General features: G+C 38.5%; 1 protein-coding gene across 1 annotated transcript; it reads left to right on the forward strand.

Moving 5' to 3' along the window:
* Window positions 1–780: 780 nt before the first annotated feature.
* On the forward strand, window positions 781–2904 carry LOC122671936 (proline dehydrogenase 2, mitochondrial-like). Its single transcript, XM_043869425.1, has 4 exons — window positions 781–1358; window positions 1692–2337; window positions 2460–2700; window positions 2797–2904. Exons 1-4 carry the CDS (start codon window positions 810–812, stop codon window positions 2873–2875), a joined length of 1515 nt encoding a protein of 504 aa, XP_043725360.1. The 5' UTR covers window positions 781–809; the 3' UTR covers window positions 2876–2904.
* Window positions 2905–15615: the final 12711 nt, after the last annotated feature.

Consider the following 15615-nt stretch of genomic DNA (forward strand, 5'->3'; position numbering starts at 1 on the left):
CGAGCCTGTGTCAGCGTAATTCAAAATCGATCCACTTTTTCTCAATTCATATCAGTATTGTATCGATATCAAACTCTAATAATACCAACACATAGTGGCTAATTGTCACCAATATAGCCACTCACTCTCTCTCACACACAACAGATAGAGGTCCTATTCGTTGTTGAACCATACTTCGGAGTTAATTATAACTTTGTCCTCTTGAGTTCATTGAATTTAGTAATTATTCCTTCACCAATGACCATCATTTTATATTTGAATGGAGTGAGAAACACAAAACATTGAAGGGTATTTCAGACCATCAACATATAAGTAATGGATCTTAAACATGTAGATAAATCCTTAAGCAGTGTATGTGAGAGGGTGGGAATTTCAAGGCATTAATTAATAGATGGGGATTTATGACTTTTCCAACTCTTTGTGAAAAGGGACACGATCGTGCATACTTACACAGCCGTGTATGAAAACTTCCCCCAAAAAGAAAAGAAGCCTCATTTGGTAAAACATGAAGAAGTAAAAGTAAAAACTTGGTCAATGGTTATCCATCACCAGGCTGGCTACACCACTGATTTCAATCCAAACTGGTAAATAACAGTTGGATCTTCCGCAAAGATCGTTATTACGACCCCTTAAAAAAAACAAACAAAATACTAAACCCTCCAATTCCCTTGGAATTACAAAACCAGCCACTCTTATCTACCGCTGTATGGCGTCTATATATAACAGAAACCAAACCCATATTGGCATTGGAGAAAGGCAGGAAGAAGGATCGTTAAATTAAAAGCCCAACCGCAAAGTCTCAACGTTTTATGGCGATTAGAGTCTCTCCACGAATCCTCCGAAACAAAAATTTGAACCACATCAGAATTTTGAATTCTTCGGCTCCAGCTTCCATCATTGGCTCTGTTTCGCAAGACAATGACACTGTGATTCTGAATTCATTATTATCATCATCATCATTACCATCTCCAACATCGCTATTGAATTTGGAAGATGATGAGAAGTTGTTTTCTTCGCTTTCGAGCTTTCAGTTGATGAGATCATCTCTGAACCTTCATTTGGCTGCATTTGATCCTATTGTGGATTTGGGTATCTGGGTAATGAAGTCTAGGTTCCTGAAGTCTAATATCTGCAATAAACTTGTATTGAAGATTGTAAAGCATTCATTTTATGAACATTTTTGTGCCGGCGAGAACTTAGAAGAAGCTAGTCGGACTCTTCAGAAGCTTTGGGATGATGGGTTGAGAGGTATTTTGGATTATGGTTTGGAAGATGCCATTGATAACCAATCCTGTGATCGTAACTTGGTTGAGTTCCTTAAGACGGTTGACTCTATCAAGTTGCTTCCACCTTCTTCAGTAAGTTCTCTCTCTCTCTGTCTCTTTCTGTCTCTGTCTCTGCCACACACACACACACCCCATTAAAAGGGGCCATTGCTTGATAGAATGGTAAAAGCTCAAACTGCCACCATGAACATGCAGAGCTGAGTCTCAAGGGTGGTCACTTACTGTAAAATCTATCAAAAATAAGGATGGACATCTGGAATTCTAAACCCCTCAAAGGTTGGACAAGCCCAAGGATCATGTTTACTATACTCGGTGAATAATCAAACCTGATATTGGAAGATATATATATTGAATTGGATAAGGGATTTAAGTTAGTTAATGGGACCATGGTTATTTTGCAAACAGGTGAGTTTTGCTTGCGTGAAGATCACTGCAATTTGTCCTATAAAGCTACTTGAAAAAGTAAGTGATTTATTGAGATGGGAAGTACAAGACTCTTCCTTTCATCTTCCATGGAAAGTGGATACATTGCCAATCCTCACCCCTTCTAGCCCTCTCTATCATACCCTCAAAAGACCGGACCCTCTTACAACAGAAGAGGAACAAGATCTCCAACTAGCACACCAAAGATTGAATAAGCTATGTGAAAAATGCCTTGAGAACAATGTACCATTACTGGTCGACGCAGAATACACATTAGTTGAACCTGCAATCGACTACTTAACTTACTCAGCTGCTATCAAGTTCAACATGGACAACAATGTGATGGTTTTTGGGACAATTCAAGCTTACTTGAAAGATGCAAAAGAAAGGATAGTTCAAGCAACAGAAGCTGCAGAGAAAAGGGGAATTCCAATTGGTTTCAAACTGGTGAGAGGAGCCTATATGTCTAGTGAGAGTGCAATAGCTTCTTCATTAGGCGTCGCTCCTCCTATTCATGGAACCATTAAGGACACACATAACTGCTACAATGATTGCACTGCATTTATGCTGGAGAAGGTTGCCAAAAGATCGGCAGCGGTCGTTCTCGCCACTCATAACCTCGATTCTGGTAAAAGAGCTCAAAACCTTTAGCCCGACGAGATTTTACTACTATTACTAGTGCTACCACCAAAAAGTAGGCCTGTAGTTGTCTTCAGTTTCATTTAAATGTTATGTTTGATTGATCAATAGGGAGGGTAGCAGCAGCAAAGGCAGAGTCCTTGGGGATCGGAAAAGGAAACCAAAAGTTGCAATTTGCTCAGTTAAAAGGAATGGCTGATGCTTTGTCCTTTGGATTAAGAAATGCAGGATTCCAAGTAAGCAAGTATTTGCCCTTTGGGCCTGTAGGAAAGGTCATGCCTTACCTTCTCAGGAGAGCTGAAGAGAATAGAGGGCTTCTATCTGCTTCAACATTAGACAGACAACTGATGAGGTATTTGTCAACTCACAGAGAAGAAGCCAATTAGCCATTTAGCATGTGTTTATGTGCGTTTTAACATTTTCTTTTCCTCCATCTGGGGACAAACAGGAAAGAGTTAGAGAGGAGATTCAAGACTGCAATTGCGGGAAATGAGACAGAAAAGATGATGACTTCAGTCAGCAATTAGCCATCAAGCATCTTATTGATCTAAATTGTGAATTAACTTTCGAATGCTTTGTTAAGCCAATGGCACTGAAATTTGTGAGATCTGTTCTCATGTTTGAACTTATTGCTCTTCTTCGAACTTATGTAAATATAGTACAGTAGTACCTAATATGTTAATGCTTTGTTAAGCCAAATGGCAATAAAATTTGTAATATCTGTTCTAGTGCATGTTTGAACCGATGGCTCTTCTTCAGACTTGTGTAAATATAATACCTAAAATGTATATGCTTTGTTAAGCCAATGGCAATGAAATTTGGGAGATCTGTTGCCATATTTGAACTGATGGCTTTTCTTCCAACTTGTCTAAATGCAGTCCCTAAAATGCAAGCTTAGTAAGCTAGGACATAAATATTGATCCATGTAAAGAGAAAGAAAAAGGAATGAGATAGATTCAATTTAACAACTAACAATATCTGTTCTTTAAAAGAAGGGGACACCACAATGAAAACAGAGAGCTGCTATCCATCTACATGGTCATGGACACACTTTCTGATGCCCAATGAAAACAGAGAGCTTCCTATGCATGCATGAGATATTAAAAGCACAAGCCTTCAACCAGAACCGAACACAATTTAGGACTGAGATGTGATTTCCAACTTTGGCTCAAGTACCCAGCACAACTTAATATCAGGTTCAAGTACGGAGTGACAGAAGTTACCTTTGTGACCCTGCCTATCTGTATGGGACTATGAATCGCATGCCCCTAGTGGAAATTGATGGCTCCTGTAATACAATATGCAAATAAGGATGGATGTACATGTATGGTATAACGAAAGAGAATTAACGATTCGATTGGCCTGTAGTTAGTGGATCTGCATGTAAGTGAAATTCTTGCATGGGAGCATCACATTTACATTTTAAAGCATGAGAACAATTGTATGATTCTTACTCAAATCGAACTGTAGTTTGGAGGTTCCCAGGGTGAGTGTTGCCAATGGAGAACAATACTGCATATAATACCCATAAACATTAAAAAATATATATATGAAATAATTGTCTGAGGTCCACAATAAATACAGAATAATCATATTCTATAAATAAATAATTAAAGTGTCATCTCTCTTTTTCCTGACATTGCTGAGATTTTAACTTAGAAGTTGACCCTCTTTCTTTGCTGCAAACCTTGTTCTATGAGCAACAATGGAAGGAATCATCTCGGGCGCCACCCACATCTTCTCAGATTTTATCCTGTGAGGTCTTAAGCTTGTAGCTTTTGTTGATGCCTCGAGCTGCACCCTTTTTGAATTGCTGGCCACACTGTAGTATGGTGCTAGGGTGAAAATATCACTCCATGAAGGCCTTGGAGGATTTTATTTTTTGAAGGGGGGGGGGGGGGGGAGGGAGAAAGCAGTGGTTGTAGAACAGAGAGAGATGCTGGAATCTCATTTGCAATGATTATTGCTGTAAAAGGTGTGAGACAGAATGATGGGGAAGAAGTAAAAATAAAATGGCCAACAACCTCACTTGCATTAAATGAATTAAACAGCAAGGGCATTTCGAGTCCAGCAAAAATTTGGGACTGATGCAAAATTTCTCCATAGTGCCGGGAGGTTAGCATTATCTATGCACTGATGCAAACCATACAACCGATGTAAAGCCTCATGAATGACCAACAATAACTCCAAAAATGGATATTAATAATAATAAAAAAACAATAACACCAAAAATTGATATTGATTGGCAATCTCAGTAATCCAATGAATGGCTAAAACTTGGCTAAGTACAGTATGATGTAATATATATATATATAGCTATCAAATAGAATGTCCTCCACCAAAAAATTTAGGATCCCTCTGTAGGCAGGAGGCTTAAAAATTACACCGAAGAAACTAGGAAACAAAATTTCAATGGTTTTCATGGGAAATGCTTGCTATGCCAATGTCATCTTTAAAGATTAATTTCACCTGTGATCCGAGGATTGTAGGTCTAAGCATTTCCTCTATTACTTAAAAAAAAAATGCACCATACTCTTGGAAAGAATAGATTGGGCTCGCCAAAAACAGACAACCATCAGCTAGGTGTTTGATAGCCCAGAGGTCCTTGCAACCTGTCATTTCTCATGTCATCCCTTCTTCGTAGAGATGGCATCCATGGAAATAGTTTACCAAGTTCCTTGCTTATGGCACTAGGAGTTGGCTGCCTATCATTTATCCCAAACTTTGCTCATTCTAGAGCCTCCACGATATCTTCCCTGGTTACAGTCTCACCACCTGTGATAACCAGAAACTGAATATTACTTTCTCTTAACAAAGGGTGTCAGAATAGGAGGGCTTCTTATAAGAATAGCAGAAGCCATATGTTTACTGATGAAAATCAAACTAATCACTAGTGTGACGGATAAGCCTGTCTTCAATCAGACAATTAGAGTAGAGACTCTCCTAATTCTCAGTTCATGATTCATATTACTACCTATCAATAACTAGTGAAGAATAAAATTGCATAAATGTGGGTCTGTGACCAAGTGACTGCACATAATTACATAAACATTTCATTAAGACAAGTAGTTGCACCAATGCAATCGATGGAATTTGATCAACTAGTCATTTCATGAAGCAACTCCCTTTGGAGCATCTACATATGGAGTGTCGATCATTAAAGAATCTCAACAACATGAAGCCTAATTGAGAGTCTTAAAAATCTGATAATGCAGTATCCAGGCTATAAGAGAAGAAGAACTGGCAGCAGCATGAAGACCAGGGCCCCTTTCTTGGTCCTGCGGTTTCTAATGTGAACCAATTTTCTGGTTCTGTGGTTCAGAGTAGGTTCAATTTTGGTTAGACTTAATTTTTAAGTCCCCAATGGGTTATTTGGGTCATGGGTTAAGTATTTTTGGGTTTTCTATTGTAAAGGGCCAATTCTATAAGCCCTTGAGAGATTTGAGTCCTATACGAGATTAGGTGTTAGTTTCTAATTCCTATTTTTTCAGTTAGAAGGTCTAGGTTAGATTGGGTCCTTATTGAGTGAATGTTTTGTTTTGTTAAAGAACTGTTGAATCTAGTTTTAGAAGCTGTAGAAGCTTCAGAAAGTTCTTATTTTCAGATTCCTTGGTTCTCAAGTCTAGAAATTTAGGAAAGTTTCTAATTAGGTGAGGGGTTAGTCCATAAATTAGTGGTCTGATATGCTATGTAATGAATCTATTATTGTAATAAACAAGAAGCTATTCTGCTCAATTGGTCTCTGGATTTCAGGCTAGCTCAGTGGATTCTGGGTGTTTACTTATGTGGATTCAGAAGTGGTTTTGTTGTGGATTCAGCAAGGATCTGGTGGATTCCTGAGTGTTTATCCTCTCCTTTCTCTATCTTTCTCCAATCAAAACAGTTCAGATCTCTCTATCTTAATACCATGTGATCTCTTTTCATCTGAACATGTTTATTCCTGCGCATGCTAAATTCCATCTCTCTCAAGTCCTGTTTTATGTTCTGATTTGTTATTCTGATAACTAGATTTCTGCTGTGGTTTATCTCACTTCATTGATTATCTAGTTTATATTTCTGTTTTCAAAGCCAGAACAACTCCATCAATTTCAGAACATTAAAATCACCGTTCTGACTGTTGGATTGCCATTAAATTTTAGTGAAATATTCTTCCTGCTGAACTAGCCTTTCGACCATAAGTTTATGAGCATCCATTTTGTTTCTGCTGACTTATTGAAATTCTGTTTGTTGGTCTGGTTCCTACCTCTTGCGATTCTAGTTTATATGAGGTTTCCTAACCTTAATCTCTTAGGTGATTAGTTAATCCCATTACCTGAAGCCTTATTTCTTCGAAAGAACATCCAAATCACAACTAAAAAAAATGAATTCATATTAAAACTGTATCTGGTGAACATATTCAATAACTATACCAAATGACATACTACTCAACTCAACTATACCAAATGACACACCATTCAGTCCAATCGGGCTCTAGGTCCCGATGGGTTCAGTATGGGATTCATCTCGGCTAGTTGGGACATTATCAAAGATGACCTCATTAAAGCTATCCACAACTTCTTCTATAATCCCGGCCAGCTCCCCCGTATTAACCAGACTTTTCTCTGCCTCATCCCCAAAAAAGAGGGAGCCTCTTCCCTGTCAGACTTTAGGCCTATCTCCCTCTGCAATCTTTTCTGAAAATTCATTGCCAAAATTCTGGCTAATCGGCTTCAGTTGGTGATTCCTTCTTTAGTTAGCCCGAACCAATCGGCCTTCATCTCTGGCAGAAGCATTGCCGATAATATTCTCCTTTGTGCGGATATTGTCCGGGGATTTGACCGCAAATCTCATTCCCCTGCTGCCCTCTTGAAAATTGACATCCATAAAGCTTTCAACTCCTTAAGATGGGACTTCATTTGTGATGTCTTGACCCAGATGTCCTTTCCCCCAGTCTTTGTCCGGTGGATCTATCCTGCATTTCTTCCCCCTTCTTCTCGGTCATTGTTAATGGTTCCCTTGCAGGGTTTTTCCCCTCAAATGTTGGTATTCGCCAAGGCTGCCCCCTCTCTCCTTCCCTCTTCTCTCTTGCTCTTAAGGTCCTCTCCAGGAGCTGTTAGAGTTATTAGAAGTTATGTAATAAGGATAGTTTAGGAACTAGCCTTTTGTCTAGTTGCCTCATTATGTATTTTCTAGTTTTTCCCTTTTTAACCTTTTACCTCCCTAGGGAGGTGGATGTAGTTTCCTTCTAATTATCAATGAAGTAATATAGGTGTGTTGAGAAGTCTCTCAACACACAACACATTACCACTGAAATATTCTCCTCCCTTTCCTCTTGTCTCCTTCCTCCTTCCACTTCTTCTTCCTCTCTTACTTGCTTTCCTAACCTAAAAATCTAACTTGGTATTAGAGATGGAGGAAAGGGAGCCATCAACTTCCCTAACTTTATCCTTACCAAAAGAAATGGTATAGGAATCATAATAATGGGACGTACCAGTCATGTGGTCAGTGGCACCAGAGTCAATGACCCAAGACTGGCCTGCAGTAGAAGTTGAGGTAGAGACCTACAAAGCAAAGGAGGAGGAGGAGGAGCTGGCCACTGTAGGTGTAGAAGATGTGCTCAGCTGTGACATGACCCTGCGAAACACTTTATCTGCCAAAGGGGAGGATAATCTCAACCCAAAGAAGGATTTCAAACACTGGTGAACGTAGTCCAACAACCAAAGAAGGTAAAGTATAGCCTCATCACACAACCACAGCTCAAACAACACCGAGCAGTCCCACTTTGAAAAAAAAAAAAAAACACTATCCAAATGGGAGGAACTTCACTCAAACAACATCTCAACAAATCAAACAGCCAAATGAGGCATCCCATAACCATTTCAACAGCACAACAATCAACTGGGGCGTATACTCGACCCAAAAAAATGGCTGCAAGTAGACATATCACTATTTCTTGAAGATAAAACAAGTCAAATGCATTTATGGTAACACAGCTTCATTCCAAAGTACCCAAAAAAAAACATATAATATAGTCCTTCAACTAACAGCAGCCAATCAACCCTTCATGAAGCATTCAGGCAAAACAGAGACAAAAAAATGAACCAGTTGATACATGCCCAGCTGAGGGAGAAGGAGCAGTGCTCCCAAAGTACATAGCTTCAGCAAATGAGTCCTTAGGGACTAGAAAGAACACTCCTGGGCAATTCTAACAGCCCTAGCCACAGCTCCATAGTTGTCACGGCATCACGGCGATCCAAGTCGGTGGAGGGGTGTCACGTCGATATATCGACATGTCGCCCGCCATGGCATTGCCATGGCGAGCATGTCGACCATGTTTTATTTTTTATTTTCTCTGTTTTTAATGTTTTAATAGATGTATACTCAAGCCATGTTTTATTTTTTCTCTATTGTTTCTCAAGTTTTAAGAAGAAAATTCAGAAACCGAAGAGGGAAAGAAGAAATCGAAGAGGGAAAGAAGAAATCAAAGACAGGAAGAAGAAATCGAAGAGGGACGCCATGGCGTAGGTCGCCATGCAACTTTCTCCAGCGCCAGGACGCCATGACAACTATGCACAACTCAAACAAAGGCTTGATGATGGAGAATCGAAACCAAGGAGGACAAGCTGGCAATAACTTTGTCTGAGGCTGTTATGGTTCCAATCGACTTCTCTAGCCTTCAAACTTCCTCCATTAGGCTTCGTATGAGAGAATAGAACTTCACAAAAGCTTCTATGTGAAGTATTTTACATGGTACAACACCTAGTGAAACCCATAGTTGTCAAGGCGGCAAAGCGACCCAAGGCACTGGAGGGGTGTCTAAGCACTTAGGCGACAAGGCGCCCGCCTAGGTGACCAAGGCGCCCCAAAGTGCTATTTTTTTATTTTCCCCTTTTCTAACATTATTTAGTATGCTACAATATATACCTTATGTCATCAAAAATCAACATTAAGCCTTCTCAAGTCATCAAAAACCAACATTAAGCCACATTAAGTCACACTAAGTCATCAAAAATCAATATTAAGCCACATCAAGTCATCAAAAATCGACATAGAACTAGAAGACAACAGAACTGAAGAAGCAAGCTATTGGAAGTTTGAAACAATCAAACATACATTTGGTTTATAATGTTCTTAGAAAATATGATCTTATCTATAAGTAATTAAATTGTTCTCGATTTAGAGAAATGTTCTTGTTCTCTAAGAAGTTTGACTAGTCAAATGATTTTATTTTTACATGAGACTTTTAGTATTAGGTAGAGCATAAAACCAGCTTTCTAACAAATCCAAAATTGCTTAAATCTGATTTATATTGAAGAAGTTATGTTCCGGTCAAACCATGTTTGATATAGGCGAATGTTGTCAAAATCACTCTGAATGAAAATATTTTTTTAGATATCAATACAAATGAATATTTTACCGCACTTTTGGTTTTTAGCAATGTTTTACCACATTAAGATTTATCAAACTTTTAGATTTGAGAAAAACCCCAGCATTAGAAAGTTGAAAATTTTACCTACTGCTAAAAATCCAGTTTTTGTTCTTGAACTGGGGGGTTGACTTTTTATCCTTTTCGAATTTGATTTTTTAACTATTTTTATTGGATTCAAATAGGGGGTATTTGCTTATTTATAAATAATATCTTAAGTAAATGAAGATATTTGGCATATATAAGTGCCAGAACCTGGTCCGATACCAATTAAACTAGTGCCAAGCGCCCTACAATAAGGCGGAGGTCGCCTAGGCCCCAACAAAACCGCCTGGACGCCTTGACAACTCTACCTTTGTCGGGTTCCAAGAGAAGTGAAGAGAAAGAAGAGTGAGCTTGATCAACTCTCAAAACTGCTCTGATACTGACGAGCACATTTATGTGTGAAATCTTAGGGCATAAAGCATACATTTTACCACATTGGACAGAGTTACTCGGTGCTTTCTTGTGCTTTTTAGGGTTTAGGTGAATTCTTGCGAAAATGAAGGAGATGATGCTAAGGAAATGTTTTTAAGCTGTTTAGAGGTGTTAATGGCTTGGATGCGTAGCCCATCGAGTCAGCTTCGCAACGGTTCAAACGGCACTTGATTCCGAGTTGAAATGAAGAAGTTACGACCGTTTCCGTAATAAAGCACGAAAATGGTCTGTAGGGGTTTATTTGTAATTATTGATAGTCGGCCGGAGACAAAGTGAAGCGAAAGTTCGGATTCTAGGGGCCTTAACACAATAACCAGAAGTTATATTTCCTGTACCCGAAAGATTCCATTTGGAGGGCTCTGGACAGTCCAACTTCAACTTGAGATATCTTAGGCTCCCGAACTCCAAATTGGACAAAATTTGGGTCTATTTTGGGTGATTTTTTGCAAGGAACACAATGGTGAGGCCTATATAAGCACCCCATGCTCCACGTTTTCTGAAGGATAGAATGGGTATTTTATTTTTTCTTGAAGGAATCCTAGTCATCACCCTTACTCTCTCTTTCCTCCAACTTCTCAAGGGCACTTCTGGAATTCTACTTGGGATAGATTTATTTTGAAAGATATTCTCTCACCTATGGAAAGTTGAAAAGTCAAAGATGCTTTGATTTTATTGCTTGGAGAAGATATCTACAAAGAAAAGGAAGCACTTGTTAGAATTGAAAGTTTACTTTTCTAGAAATAGAAGGTCTATATAAACAATCTTCTCTTCTTCTTCTTTCTATTTTTTTTCTTTTTTTCTTAGGATTCAAGGCATTGTAAAAGAGGAAGGAGAAGAGAATATTCTCTTTTCTTAGGGAATATTTCTCCTACACTTCCCTCTTCTCTCTTCTCCTCTCTTCCCCCTATAAATACCCCTTGCCCTTTGGGTTATAAGAAGTTAGTTTTTTAGTTCAGGTTTTAGTTAGTTTCTAGTTCAATTTTAATTTAGTTTTTAGTGTAATTTTTAGTTCATTCACTTAGTAAAATTTCTTTTCTTCTTCTCCTTCTAAGTTGTGATTTTTGGCTTTTCTAAGTTCTAGTTTGTTTTTTATTTTCATTTAATGGTTGTAATAGGTTTAGTTTATGCTTTAATTTCAATTTAAGTCTTCAATTGGGTTGTAATTTCTTAATTCTAGTTTAGGTTTTAAGCCTTCTAGTCTAAGGTCTTAAGTTGATGACAAGACTTGAAGATTTAGAAGAGGAGGCCAAGGTAAGTTTATGAAGTATTCAAGCTTTTCAGTTACATTCATGCAAGCACATCCGGGTTTTACTATCTAAACTCTCAATCTCATTCTCCCTCTCCTCTATCTCTCTCTATCTTCTTCTTCTTCTCCCTCTATTTCTTTTTTTTTTTTTATATGGTTGTGGTATGTGGATGCACTTTTATTCCCTTATTTCTTTTTTTGTGATTATGAAGTGTGGCTGCGTTTTTGTCATTCCTTCCAATTTACGTTAGTTTGATAGGTTAGATGCTCATGTGTTAGGACGCCAACTTAATCCCTTAATTTTATTAGATGCTTATGAGTTAGGATGCATTAATTTCCATTAGTTTCATTAGTTTAATTTAACATTTTAATTTGGTTCACTTTGCATTACTTTTAAGTTAGTTAAATAGAGTGGCGTATATCTCCTCATGTTCGACCCGTAGCTACGATTGACCCGTACGCTTGCGGTATAATTTTTAAACTCAAACAAGTTTTTGGCGCCGTTGCCGGGGAGATTATAGTCCATTTTATTTTTCTGATTTTTAAGTAGTTCGAAGTGTTTTAGTTTATTATTTTCTCTTCTTTTTCTGAAAAAAAAAAAAAAAAAAAAATCAGTTTTTGAAAACCTCTTCTTGTTTCTCTTCTGTTTCAAATAGTGTGCGCCCAATCTAAAGTCCTTCATATGCCCAAACCCAGCCAATCTTGGCGCCCCTTGATTCGTTGGGTGGTTTGGATTGGCATGTGACTTATCTTTGGAGGTGACCACTCTTGATAACAGGAAAGCGACATAGTGAGAGAGTTTGAAAACAAAAACGTATAGTAGTCCTCCACTCTACATCAGAATCCACTAGGAGTCGCCCGTAGGTGGCTCGTGAAGACTATACGGGTTCCCTTGCTGTCAACCTATATGGCAACCTTACAGCTTTGGAACCACTGTTTCGATTTTTTAGGGATAGATGCACTATCTACCTTGGGCTCCCTCATGTTTTTTTATTTTTTTTTATTTTTGTTTTTAGTGAATTTGTTTTCTAGTCTTGTATTTATTTATTTATTTATTTTTCTAAGGGAGACCTCAATTTGGGATAGGTGGTTAGTTTAGAATTATGGGAGATACACTTCCAAATAAGACTTTGGGGGAAAGATGGACCTATGCTAAGGCAACCATGAATTTGGAGGAAATGTTTAAACAGGTTAGGGAAGCCAAAAGAAGTGAGATAGAGAACAATTTTGCACCACCGCAGTACAATTTTGCTCCCCAACCCAACTATGGGCTTTCGGGAAATTTTGATTGGTCACATCCCCAGACTATCCATGTTAAGGAAGGATGCCCTAATCTTTATGGGGGTAGCTATGGTGATGAGAATGTTAGTCCTCAATTTCAATACAATTCTTTTGGCACTTACAATCAGGGGTGGAGTGATCATCCCTATTTCTCGTGGGATCAATGGAATAACCAAGCTGGACCACCCAATTTCCAATATCATGGTCAGTTTGGTCCTCCAATGCCCAACCCTCCATCGAATCTCAATGGGCTACCTCTCCTTGAACCATACCACCAACCCCCTGAATTTCAAAACATGGGTGAGGAGGCTAGACTGAATGAGCTTGAGAAATACATAGACCTTCTCACAACAAGCCAAAATACCATGGAGAAGCAACTCTCTCAACTGATAACCATGGTGCAAGAGGAGGAAACGGGTACATTACCTAGTCAGCCTGAACCGCCCCACCCCCAGTTTAATGATATTGAAAGTCCACCACCCCAGTTTGAGGTTAATGAAAGTCATTCCCAACAAGCTGCTTTTCATGATGATTTATTTGTTGAGATTGAGTCTCCTCAGGATATTAGTGAAGCGAGATTTGATGAGCTACCTGGGGAAGTCCAACTTTTTCCTGAAATTTCTGATTTTAGTGAGCCTAGTGTTTTTATTGATTTAGAATCAGATTTTCATGATAACATAGAAACCTAGGAAATTCGATCTCCCCCTCTTTGGAAAACTTAGATAATTGTCATTTTGAGGATTCCATTGTCTCACATGTTGATTTGTCCAAACCTCCTAGGTTTGACGATTTTATTGAGGAGGACAATGTTAGTCATAATGCCTTTCAAGCATATTTCCATGATCCTTATTTAGCAAACCAAGTTCTGCAAAGAGTGGATAGTTTTATTGCTAGGATTGATTTGAGTAAACCTCCCATTTTTTATGATTATTTTGATGAGGTTATTCATAATCCTTTTTATGCTTATTGTGATCCATTCTTGGTTGGTTTTTGCGATAATGACATGTGTTTTACATTGCAAACGGGAGAGAAGGGACGGATTTATGGCCTGAGTTTTAGTGCCTTCATTTTCCACTGTCCCATGAGGACAGATTTTTCTATTGGATATTTCTCAGTTGTGCTTAACTTCTATATTATTTCTCGTTTTACTAAAATTCATGGTCGAGTGTTTTCTGGGTCTGAAGCTATTTCTCCATTTACTGGCAATGGATTGAGATTTCTGTTGCTGCCCCTAGTACTTATTGTAGAGCTCATGACTCTTCATGACCCTCTTTTTTTATTATATCTGGTAAGCCCCTTCATCTCCTCCCTTGTCCTTATTATTTCTTTTATGCATGCATTGAGGACACTGCATGAATTAAGTGTGGGGGGGATGTTGGGCTTAATTGGTGAATTTTGATTGTGGCAATAGTTTGGTTTTGTGCATATGTCTCTTTGATTGCAAAACGAGAGAGAGAGGGAATTAGGTGTCCTAGCATGCGAAATAATAAAAAATCCCTTTTCAAGGACAGTAGTTGGTTTGTATCCGGTGATGGGGATTGAGTTTGAAAATATGAGCGTTATTTCATTTGATGGCTAGATTCCTCTATGTGTTTTATGGACCCTTTGATCTTTTGGCTAGTAGTTGAGACCAATTTGTTTGTGGCAAGGCAAGGCATGAAAGTGGAAGTGAATGAAAAAAAAAAAGAAAAAAAACAAGGAACAGAAAAGAAAGTGGAATTCCTTGGGACTAGACAGGGGACTGTGTCTCATGAAGCAGGGTGACTTGATCGAAATTCCTTGGAAGGAAACTCAAAAAACTCTTGCATCAATGTCTCAATGTCTCAATGTCTTATAGATATATGCAAAAAGCAAAGCTACCAAGTATTTAGGTGTCTAGTGTATGCTCCACCATGTCATTCAGAGAAACAATAGTGGAGTAGAAATAGAGTTTGTGGTTGAGAAAGAAAAAACTTTTGCCTTAATGCCTGAAAAAAAAAAGAAAGTATGGTCAACAATACTCAATGCCTAAGTCTTTGGTTCCATCGATGCTATGGGGGGGTTTACTTGAAGGTGAGTAGTGTTCAGAAAATATGAGGAGATCCCTTGAACTTGATGCATGCTTGTTACTTGAATTGATGTGGGGTGATAAAATTCAAGTGTGGGGGAACCTTTGGCTCCTTGATCTTTAGTTGAACACTTTTTGGGATTATGTGCACTGTCCTACTTATGCCATGATTAAAATTTGCAGCATTTATTTACAATTGAATTTTGGGTCTATATTCACTGCAAACACCCACGAGACACAACTCGTCCACTAGGGGTAACCTAGGGGTTTAAAGGCTTGTTGCACATTCTAAGTGCAACCGTGATTCCTACGAAAGTGAGTTAGGATTTTCTGCATTCTAGGTTAGTTTTTGTTTTTATTTTACTTGAGGACAAGTAACGTTCAAGTATGGGGGAATCTGATGAGCACATTTATGTGTGAAATCTTAGGGCATAAAGCATACATTTTACCACATTGGACAGAGTTACTCGGTGCTTTCTTGTGCTTTTTAGGGTTTAGGTGAATTCTTGTGAAAAATGAAGGAGATGATGCTAAGGAAATGTTTTTAAGCTGTTTAGAGGTGTTAATGGCTTGGATGCGTAGCCCATCGAGTCAGCTTCACAACAGTTCAAACGGCACTTGATTCCGAGTTGAAACGCAGAAGTTACGACCGTTTCCGTAATGAAGCACGAAAATGGTCTATAGGGGTTTATTTGTAATTATTGACAGTCGGCCGGAGACAAAGTGAAGCGAAAGTTCGGATTCCAGGGGCCTTAACACAATAACCAGAAGTTATATTTCCTGTACCCGAAAGATTCCATTTGGAGGGCTC

This window comes from Telopea speciosissima, chromosome 8 (genome assembly GCF_018873765.1).
Source record: "Telopea speciosissima isolate NSW1024214 ecotype Mountain lineage chromosome 8, Tspe_v1, whole genome shotgun sequence".
NCBI lineage: Eukaryota > Viridiplantae > Streptophyta > Magnoliopsida > Proteales > Proteaceae > Telopea > Telopea speciosissima.